Genomic DNA, 11,539 nt, shown 5'->3' on the forward strand with positions numbered 1-11,539 from the left:
ATTCTTTCAATTACGAACAAATCGGATGGTGTTATTTGCGATAGAGTTATGGAGGATATGCGCGATAGTACAATGAATAACGTAAGTTGCATGGAAGAGAAGAACGTACAAGAAAAGTATGTTGATCAAATTATAAGTTCCGAGAATTCAGTCCTGTCAGAGGTGAAACCATTGGATACAAGTAAAACTAAAGGCAGCTCAGAGCACTTGAAGCATAAATCTGAAAAGGTAACTGAGAAATCTTCAAACGATACCAGTATAAAGGCCGTTCCTAGCGAATTAGAACAAAAGGACTCAATTTGCGTTACTCCGGCAGATATTCTTCAAATTACAAACAAAACGGAGGGTGTTATTTGCGATAAAGTTAGGGAGGATATGGGCGATAGTAAAATGAATGACGTAAATTGCATGGAAGAGAAAAACGTTCAAGAAAATTCTGCTGATAAAACTAAAAGCTTCCCGAATGTAGTCCCGTCAGAGGTGAAACTATTGGATATAAATAAAATTAAAGCCAGTTTAGAGCACTTGGAACCTGAATCTGGAAACGAGAAACTTTCAAACAATACCAGTATTATAGAACAAAATGACTCAATTTGCAACACTTCAACTGATAATCTTCAAATTGCAAACAAGGCCGATAGTCAAGGTACAAATAAAATAGAATCGGATGAAGTTGAAGAACAGCCTGATTGCCATAGCACATCCAAGAAAGGTACGATCTCAAATAAAACTATGGTTAAAACCAACAATTCGGAGCAAGGGGAGACAAGACGTCAAAGTAAAGGTGAGATACAAGTCATAAAAGCAAAAGACACAATACTCGCATTTGACGATTTGCATCTGGACTCGGCTGCCGTACAAGAAAATTCCGCAATATTTGAAAATAATACAAGATCTTCCGAAATTGGTGTAGTTAAAGAAAAAAAAGCAGGCAAAGTTGAAGCTAAAAAATCGGCTGTTCAAACAAAATCCACTAAACCGACGGAAAACGTAAAAGAAGTTGGAAAAACTGATGAAAGCGCTATTGAGCTTTCTAAGAGCAGCAATTGTAAAAGAGCGAGTTTGTCACAGTGTGAAGGCTTAGTCTACGCTAATATATCGGAAGTAACTAGTGGTATAGAAGCAAATTCTATGGCTCCAGCTGAAGCTTCTATTGAATTGGATAACGCCTCAGATAGTTTCTTTGCTAAGGGGTCATTACAAAAATCGTTGAATGAAGGTACGTCAATTGAGCAGAGAAACAGAAATGAGCACAAAATTGTGAATGAGAAAGAAATAACTAACCCAGAGCAGGAATCACTTCATGAGCAGAAAAGGGGTCATAAGGAGAAAGCTATTCATGAGCAGAATGTTTCGCATGAGCAGAAAGATGTTTATGAGCAAGAAATACTTAATGAGCTGAAAGCCGTTGAGGAGCAGACAGTTCTTCATGATCAGAAAATGTTTCAAGAGCAGCAAGCTGTTCAAGAGCCAAAAGCACTACATGAGCAGAAAAAGGGTCATGAGGAGAAAGCTGTTCATGAGCATAATATTTCGCATGGCCAAAAAGATGCTCATCAGCAAGAAATACTTAATGAGCAGGAAGCGGTGAGGGAGCAGAACGTTCATGATCATAAAGACCTTCACGCGCAAAAAAAAGTTCAAGAGCATAAAATTTGGCATGAGCAGAATCAGATAGATCGTCAGGAAATACTGCTGGAACAGAAAGTTGTCCCCAAGCAGAATATTAATGAAGAGCAGAAAGATTTGAATATCAAAAAATTGGGCGATACAGGAATCGATGATATGCAAAAGACGACTGAAGAACAACGTTCCAAAGTGATTGAAGACGAAAATTACACAAATAACATAGAAACTGAAGGTGCGAATTCGAATACAATTCGCACAGAGAATGGAGTCAGCTCAATTACGCAGCTGACTATTGAAGAAAACGTCTCAAAGCTAACAACAACAATCGATCACTCCGGCGAAATTTCAAATGATAATACGAATCTCGGTCTGGTAGCTGAACTCGTTGCAAATGCGAAACCCTTAGCGGAAATTAACAAAACAGATGTTGGCGCTGAGGAAACCGCAGTCATGGATGGCTCAAACTCACAAAATGAAATTAAACTAACGAACACAGAGAATATTACTGATGAAAGTGAAGATAAGGAGCTCGAGGATGCAGTGTCTTATTTACTTAAGAGCATGAATGAGGAAGAGAACCGTTGTATTGGTAAAACGAAAGCAGAGGTCAGTCTTCAATGTGAAAAGCCCACAATAAAAGCCGAACACAAGCCAGTTGGCGTAGAATTAAAGAAAAATAAAAGCTTGGAAGCAATTGATACAACGAGTGGCGAAGTTTCGAAAACAAAGATCAAGGAGCTTTCGAAGAGCGTTAAACTGCCTGCCGAACATTGTGCGCTAATTGATAGCGTGAAACGCGCGGAAATCATGTGGAAATTTAAAATTCCAAAAATTGGTGCTAAACGGAAAAGGGAAAACTCCGAGGAGGCTAACAGTGTAAACGGCCTGACTGCTGTTAATGGGGAAGTCTCAAAAAATAGTGCTACAGATTGTTCTCAGTTTGGTGACAAAGTAGAGAAGCGTACAAAGCGGAGTAAGAATTCGAAAAAGGAGGAAAGCCATGCTATAAGACAAACGTTAATTTTGACGGAAGAAGAAACCAAGATTGTAGAAATAAACGCTATTGTTGAGAGGGAGCTGATAGATACGCGACTTCTAAATGGACGAACACCGGAGGAAGCGCAAGCATTGTCTGCTGAAAAGGCAAAAAGTGAGCGCATAATAAAAGAAATCGATAATTGGGCAAGGAGGAAGGTGGGCGATTCATCGGAAATTATCGAAAGTGTTATAATGCTAGACACTGCACCTGCACAGGAAACGACAACAAAGGTGGATAACGTGGAATTGCTGCATTCAAGAGAAAAAGTGGAGGTCAAACACATCGTAGACGAATGCAAATTAGTTGCAAGCTCGAAAAAAGTTCGAAAGAAGACAGAAGAAATAAATGCTAATCGAAGTAATGCAGCTGAAGGTGAGAGCGGAAAGTTATTAGCTAATAAGACTGCAGGATCGACGGAAGAGTTGGAAAGCGAATCAAGCCACTTACCAAATAAGCGTTTTAAATACGGCGAAACAGCCGATAAAAGAGCATCCCAAACACTTACAAAACAAAAGACTGATGAATACAAACCTGCAATGAACCTTAAAGAGAAATCGCAATGCCTTAAGGAAGTTGAAACGTGTGATGGAGAGAACAAGAGTCAAGAAACAGAAATTGAACAGACTAGTTGTTCTGAAGAAAAACCTGCTAAAAGCAATCAAATGAGCGACGGAAAAGACTTGCGTGCAGTTAGCACGAAAGTTAAACAACATCGCAAGTGTCAATTGACTGAGAAACCGCACTCTTCACAAACTAAGAATGGTTCAACAAATACTGGAGACGACCCGAGTCTGGCTGGCGGCGAAAAAAATGTGCCCGTTCAAAATCAGTTAAAAATAGAGATATCAAGCGAACGGGAAAAAAAAATCACCGAAAAGGTGATCGCAGGGCAGATAAGGCAACCAAAGAAAAGCGAAAAAGAAGTCGAAAATTGTAACAAAACAGGCCAAACTGCGCAGCCAGAGTCCTCATCTAAAGTACTACTCTCCAAGAAAGAGGTGGATGGTACCACACCAACAGAAGTAAGGTCACGCGACAAGCAGACACTGAATGCGAAATGTAGTTCTAAAGAAAAGTTAACGGAAGACTACAAATCGCAAAAAGAAAGGAGTAGAAGTTCTGTCGTTGGGAAGAAAAGAGCAACAGAAGAGCACAAAAATACGCTCTCGAAGGCAGCAGTGGGTATCGAAAGTCTAGAGAAACGCGCTAAGTTAGAACTGTGTGTGCAGAAAAAAGAAAATGCGCACAAAACTCCTGAGAGCTCAAAACAAAAAGAAGTTCCTTGCCATTCATCGAAATCACTTTCTGTGATTAATGATTCAGTCGCAAGTCATTCCAAAATAGTTGAATCAAATACATCCCAGCGTGCTGAGAACACACTCGCCAAAATTCCAAAGCGACGCAGATCATATGCGAGTACAGATGATGAGCCCGAAGTAATGCCCAAATCACGCAACCGCAAACGCTGCAAAATGCGCATCGAAGACAGTGATGACGAGGTGGAGGAGGAAGCGCGCAGCTCGGAATTATCAACGACTGCACAGCCAGCACAAATGCCATGCGAATTTAGCGCGTCTGATTTGCCACAAAATAGCGACATTCTCGAGATTCTGCAGAATGATAAAGCCAACGAGTCGAATGGCATACTGCCTGCACCGCAAACTCCAACATCATTACCGGCCAATATTAGTCAGGATGAGCAATATCGGGAACTTGATTCACGTTTAGAACAAATGTTCGCCTCACCCAAAGTGACTGATAAAACTTCAGCTACAGCTGCGCAGGTGAGACCTATAACAAAATTGGCGACTAACATTGCAGCTATAACGCAAGTGTCGCAGCCCCTGACCGCACAATCTGCTGAAGAACCTACGCATGAAATTCTTGTCTCAGAATTGGCCACGCCTGTAGCTGAAGCGCCTTCGACATCGAATGCAACACCTGCCGTTGACTTCAATGCCTCTGACACTTTTCTCAGTGACATCAGCAGCAATTCGCTGCAAGTTTCCAACATGAATGTTACCATAGATGAAACGGATTACAGCGCATCGCAGAATATGAATTCATCGGTCAACGATAGCAATGCCAGTACGAAGCACATTTCACTCGGAACGAGTGATTATCGTTTTGAAAAGGTTTCGGATAATGTTGTAAATTTATTTATAACGCGCAAGCGTCGCGGCAAACGAAAGCAAACAACTGCGACAACAGGAACAACAATAACAACCGATACAATACCAACAACGTAGCTTGTAATTTTTGGTCAAGTACAATTATAAATATATATTTACAAAATTACATATTTTGTATTTGATCATACTTATGTATGTATTTATTAACTTAACGTACGTACAAAAATGTATGTAAGTACGTATGTTTTTTTTTTACAATTATAAGGTAACAACTGTGAAGTATTCAACACTATAACAAAAAATTCGAGTATTTTTCGTTGCATTTAACTAAAGTCTTTTTGTGTTAACAAATTAAAAATGCCAATTATATTTATCATAAAATCATATACGTACATATACGTTAAAATATGAAACAGGTGCGAAAATTTTAAAGATGTGCACAAATAACTGCTACATTGCATCAACAACTCGGCAAAGGCACTTCGCTGGCCACGATTCTATTCTTCCTTCTCTTTGTGTTCGCCCACTAGGAAGCGTCTGACGACTGGCACTCTATAAACCGGCACTGACAACAGCGCGCCAACACATGCTCCAATCCAATAGACAATGATGTGCTCCAAATTGGTGTGTCCGCGGCAGCCCCATTTGAGCGCAGTTGCCAGCACGGGATTGAAATAGCCGCCCGAGTAGTTAAATGCTGAAAACATCACATAATTAAAAGCATAAACTTTTCTTGAGAGGGATCTCACGTGTTCCATTGTTGTGCATGGACAGAACTAATGACTAATAGTGTTATTTGGTTGGCTGATTTTCGCTTACCTGCTACCACTAAACTGGTGCCAATGAATGAGTCAATGATGTTGCTGAACTTCGGCTCTTTCTCACTGAGCGCCTTCGAAGCGAGACGACAGAGCAGCGTGGCTAAACCTTCGATAGCGGCGCCGAGATAGGGGTGTACCTGGGGAGTAAAAGTTATAGATTTGTATTTAAAAAATGTCTTTCGAAAATTCATAAATAAATGGATATAATGAGCTCTAGAATAAGAATTCGTCTTCTTTACCAGCACCCTAGGTCCTACATCTTTGCCTTCCGACCCAGTGTACACACAGTCCCGAATTCGGTGTCGGGGCCGTCGGATCGATCGTGGTAAGCGATGAAGGAGTTGATCATTATGCCGACATAAGGTAGTGGCAACCTCTAGCTATTCGTACCAAAAGTTTAAAGATCTACATATGCAAGGGATTTTTTCGATCGTAACAGTTCATAGTGGCAATGAAGTACGTTGAGAAGGAGTTGAAGTGGTCAAATGGTACATCAAAAATCTTGAGATTATTAAACATTCGGTTTTTAAGCTATTGACATAAAAGTGCAGTTCAGACCTGGGCTCCATCGTTCTACAAAATGTTGAATGTTTTTGCAATATATCCGAACATTATATCTGTACTTTAAAATGGAACCTTTAACGATGATTTCAAATATAGCTAGAATGGTTGTGAGTGTCGACTGCAAGTCGTTTTTTGAGAGTCAATTCGTATAACGTTGCATTGCCTAAGTTTCGACTCGACCAGAGTTTTGTCGCCTACTTATTTCAGCACGAAACAGATAATGCAGTATGTATTGGGTATAGGTAGGGGCCCTTAAGTTAGCCTTTTTTTGTGTTTAAGAGGAGGAGACGTCGGCTAAGAATCGGGCAAAAAAAAAACAAATTTTAGGTGTAATATTTTTTGTATATTTTTGTATTTGTATCTTATGAGGGATCAATAATATTAGAAAATACATGATTTTCGACAACCAAAAACTTTTTTGTTGATACTGGTTTACTATATCAAACTAAAAAGGATGCGTTTTGACTCTGATATTGTACCTTAAAAACGCAAAAAATAAAATAAAAATTGCAGAAACCGGCACCTAATTCTTCGACTTGACACAGACAATATAGACGACAAAACCAATACAATACTGGGACAAATCCTGTCGAATCCACCCAACTTTTATTCCACAGAAGATTAGATTTCACATGCTAAAACACTTTATCAGAAAGGGCATTTTGTACCACGGCTATGCACTAAAACCCATAAGCACAGGCCACAAACATACTTTGTTTTTATTTAACACATACCCAAAAATTTCAATTAAACCACTAATACAAATATTTAGAAAGTTAGAAAAATAAAATTTTTTCTGTAAACAAACTTTGTACTGCAAAAAAGCGCGAAAATACTTAATGCACTTGCTGAAACATGCTTAGTTTGAACGCTCACAGCTGGTCAAATATTCGAAGCAAAAAAAAAATCAAATCCGTTGGTTTGTTCGTTGTAAAAAAAAACAAAGAAATTTGGAGGGATTCGAAAATTTAAAATTTCGCTAAAACGCCAAGCCCTTTCATTTGACACCTCATTTCTTGTAGCCTAACGAACAGCCCACATTTTTTTTCCTCCTTCGAAAAATAAAACCTTACTGCAAATCGGAAGGTCAAGCGTTTTCCTTTGACACCTCACTTTTTTAAATTGAATGAACTGTGCAAATATAATTTCATTAACAAAAAATACCCTCGCGTATTATACATACATAATTTTTAAATAGGTGGCAATCCCACTCAAACAAAAAATAAAAACTTATTACACATGCAAAGACCATATCCTTTCACTTGGTACCTCAACTTTTAGTCCAACAAACGGTGATTATCTTATAATTTTTTAAAAGTGGCAACACTAATTAAAAAGTAGTACATTATTGAACATGTAAAAGCTGAGTCCTTTTATTTGACACCTCATTTTTTGCAGTCCAACGAATAATGCGGATCTAATAATTTTTTAGACATGTGGTAACCCTATAGGAATTTGAAGTACTAAAGATAATATACCTATCGATACAGCTTCTACTTTAAAAGTCTCGTATAAATCCGTTCAGCGTGGTCAAAATATCTCGACTTTCCTGTATACTATGTATAGAAGATAGTAATTTTTAAATAGGTGGCAACCCTATTAAAAAATGAAAGCTTTTGTACGAAGGCCATTTCATTTCATTTGGTATCTCATTTTGTAATCCAACGAACGGCGAAAATCTTTTATTATTTTATAGGTGGCAATCCTACTCTGAAAAATAATACATTTTCATTTGACAGTGACGGTGCAGAACTGATGCCTACGCTTATTATGATTGAATATAGTTTATTTTATTAACAGGTGGCAACCCTATTAAAAAAAACATTAGTGCTTTTCTAGAGGCTAATCCCTTTCATTCGACACCTCTTCTTTTTTAATCCAACGAAAGGTGCGCATTTTATAGTTTTTTCAGGCAGGCGGCAACCCTATTAAAATTCGAAGTAAAAAAGTCACTCTCAATTCGTTTAGTAGTTTTCGAGATTACGGGGTACAAAGAATCTTGGGTTTTTTTATACTATGTATAGAAGTAATTTTCTGCGGTGGAATATTTTCTAGTATTCAGATATAATTCATTTCATTTATTGCGAAAAAACATTAGTGCAATAAGATCTACTATCTTTTATAGTACAACAAATAACAGGAAAATTCAGAAAAATAAAATAAATATAATATTAATAAATATAATATTAATAAAAATGTTGTAAATAGTTCTATTTTCAATAAAATAAATATTTGGAATTTTAAGATGAAACTAAGTGAAAACCCGGTTTAATCGATGGTAAAAATCCGGTTTACTCAGTATCCCAAAAATCAAGATTTCAAAAAAAAGCTTCGTAAACCGATACATATCACCGGCATGGAGCACCCATGATAGGCCTGCCAATTTGTTTCAGAAACGTGGTTCTTATTTTATTCTAAATGGGTAAGAAAGAAATAATCTTCTTTTGGTTAAAAATAATCGAATCTTTTACGGCACTTTTATTTTTCTAATTGGCACTTTTTTATGCCCAATATGGCTCCCCATAGCTTAGGATAGCTGGCAGCCCCGCGCCTATCCTGTTCGAAGGGTCGTCCTCTCCAAAGAATTTGTTGGCCATAGTTGCAGAAATTCCTTGAGAGCATCTACATGTGTTTCTGTATCAAACAAAAAATTTTGAAAAAAGTGTCACGTTTTTTGGGCGGTTCTGTTTCTACACTTGGTTTCCTATTGTTTAAGTTTAGAACATCGGCAGCGAATGCTAATTTAAAATTTAGTGCTTCTTAGAGACAATACCTTAGAAGCGAGACGATATTACTTCCTTACAAAATGAAGTTCATGCATATTCAACAAAAGTCACTTTCTAGTTCTTACCTGTAAATCAGCGTTGCATTCCTCAAAGGCGCGTCCTTTGTGAGTTTCGGCAAATTCGAACCACCAAAAGACTTGAACTATCCTATAAACACAACAGCCGCCCATTAATTCGGCCCATGTACGCAAGGCGACTTCCTTCAATGATGTCTTGCCTTCCACCAGGTCTTCCATGTGTGTATATGGACATGCCGAAGCATCACCCCATACTTTGCCCCACCAAATGGTAAGCATAAATAGAAAGACTGCATAAGCGGCAACACCAAAATTATCCGCTACTACGAAATCAAAGAAAAGTAAATATTTAAGAAACTATTTGAGCAACTTCGGTCTTGTGTAAATATGCACTTACCAATGATTAATTCAAAACAGCAAGCGCATAATTCTGCTGCAGCGATCGCTTCATTAATGAGTACCGGCACGATGCCTTCGCGATCGACGAAACGTTTGGCGAAACGACGAGCTATCTGGGCAAGGACACAGTAACCGATCATGAAACCGGTGCTGATACCCAGCGATGTCATCGACATTTTGTTGATGTATGTATACTCGTTCGATCCGCGAGTCAAACTTAAACTATTACTTAAGTCTATGACTAGATGGGATGGCTTGAACCGGAAAACATCCAGAAATAGTGTTCCTAAATAGAAAAAATATTGGTTTAAAAAAAGGAAATTTTCTAAAATTAAAATTAAAATACGAAATAATGCGTTAAACAAAATTTAGTCTGAACTTGAAACTGGGCCTGCATGTTTTGACGGAGGCATTACTATTTTGCTTGATTTTTAGCAGTTTAAAATTGAACCCCGATGAGGCCGAAAAGCTACTAACTGCTCAAACGAAAAACTTGAGCCTGAAAATATAAACTGGATACAAATCCAATGCATCCGCGAAGCGTGCAAGATTGTTGAGGGCCGTGGACGGTATCGTAGTAAAACTTATTCGAAACTAGAATGAGCATACATCATTAAAGTTGCGTAGGTTGAATTTCTCATCCAAGTTTTTCAACTATGTCGTAGTTGCTGCATTTAAATGCAGTAAATTTTACACAAAAATATTAATATATTCGCGAAACTATGGGCAAAACATAGTAAAACTACGTATTTAGATTTTCACTTTAATGCCAGAATTTTGTTTTAAAAGACCTTGATATTTTAAAAGTGATTAATTCAAAAAAATATTTTAAAAATTCAGTGCAATGTAGAATACGGTGGGGGTATTAAATAAAACATAAAATTCTCTAAAATTTTTTTTGGTGCATGATGATGAATGTTTATGGAAAATTACATTTTAAAATTTTGTGCTTGAACATCCTTGAAAGTTTGCAGTATTTATTTTTGAAAAAAAAAATTTATGTCAAGTACAAAGACCACTTCCTTGTAACATTATTAGCTAAAAAATAAAATTAATTAAAAGCGCTTTCCAATAACTATACGTCCTTGTAAACCAAAAAATTTATAATTTTTTGAATTAATCATATCATTAAAATTTCAAAGTCCTTTAAAAGTATCCTAACGTCAGAATGAAAAACAAAAACGCAGTTTAACTGTATTTGGCCCATAGTTTCGTGTTATAGTTATTAATCGCTTTGTGTGTTTTGAATATTTATTTATTTTTTTTTTTGGTTTTGTCGCATGGTGTAACAATACATAGGTACATAGAATGTCGCTGCCAAAGAACCGTAAAATATTTTTCGATTCCGTCCGTTTCAAAGATAACTTTAAGCGATATTTGATATCAAGTAAGCCGTACATGTATTCCCCAATCCCAATTTGAGTTGAGACTGAGCGTGTACTAGATATCTGGAAGTCTTGAAAGCACTTTGTCAGATATGAAAAAGAACTTCTTCGATAGTACATATTCGAGCATGTTTGCACTCTGGCCGTCCTAATTTCTAGCTCATCACATAACCAAGTCTTTGTGCACTAAGTTCAGTTATCGAAATACCAGCCATCTGTTTCGGAGTTGCGATGCAATCTTTTTGTGTTTGCCTTGAGAAAGAAGAGTAGAGCACAGTTTAATATCCAAGTCTAGCCTTTCTGCCTTTTAAACGACGTCCAAGCTTTTTAATTGGATAAAATCCGTCATCCTTTGTCGAATTTGGTTTGGAAACAAACCGGTATTATTCTTCATCTGGCAAGGCATCAGTGCCACTTATGGTTGCTCCTATTCTCAATACTTCTGTCGTTGTTCTATTAAGCAGATCCAATGGTTTCTTCCTGATATAATCAGGCAAGGCCTTGATTAGGCTTGATATCTTAAAACTCTGTATCCTTTTGGATTATTCCGAGAGGGCATCTTAGTGCTACCCCTTCAGTGTCATTAAAACACGCTCCTGCTTTGAACAATTCATCTGTTTCACGTTGTCTTCGATGTTCCTATAACCTGGATCCAAGGCAAGAGAGACGAGCATTGACTTTACTTCGTTTTATGTTATTTTATTTTATTTTATTTTATTTTATTTATTTTATTTTATTTTATTTTATTTTATTTTATTTTATTTTAT

General features: G+C 37.3%; 2 protein-coding genes across 2 annotated transcripts in view; one reads left to right on the forward strand and one right to left on the reverse strand.

Moving 5' to 3' along the window:
• The window catches only part of LOC118744419, a 9,372-nt gene extending 3,532 nt beyond the window's left edge, over positions 1 to 5,840 (forward strand). Inside the window, 1 exon segment of the mRNA XM_036477429.1 lies at positions 1 to 5,840. This exon segment is cut by the window's left edge and continues 1 nt beyond it. Coding sequence (XP_036333322.1) covers positions 1 to 4,917 — 4,917 coding nt within the window. The 3' untranslated portion in view covers positions 4,918 to 5,840.
• LOC118744420 (aquaporin-11) overlaps positions 5,282 to 11,539 on the reverse strand; it is a 7,401-nt gene continuing 1,143 nt past the window's right edge. Inside the window, exons 2-5 of the mRNA XM_036477430.1 lie at positions 9,386 to 9,673; positions 9,037 to 9,311; positions 5,567 to 5,758; positions 5,282 to 5,507 (exon numbers count right to left, since the gene is read on the reverse strand). Coding sequence (XP_036333323.1) covers positions 5,298 to 5,507; positions 5,567 to 5,758; positions 9,037 to 9,311; positions 9,386 to 9,563 — 855 coding nt within the window. The 5' untranslated portion in view covers positions 9,564 to 9,673 and the 3' untranslated portion in view covers positions 5,282 to 5,297. The remainder of the gene's footprint in view (positions 5,508 to 5,566; positions 5,759 to 9,036; positions 9,312 to 9,385; positions 9,674 to 11,539) is intronic.

This window comes from Rhagoletis pomonella, unplaced genomic scaffold, assembly GCF_013731165.1.
Source record: "Rhagoletis pomonella isolate Grant_MI unplaced genomic scaffold, Rhpom_1.0 Rhpom_scaffold_00008, whole genome shotgun sequence".
Classification (NCBI taxonomy): Eukaryota; Metazoa; Arthropoda; class Insecta; order Diptera; family Tephritidae; genus Rhagoletis; species Rhagoletis pomonella.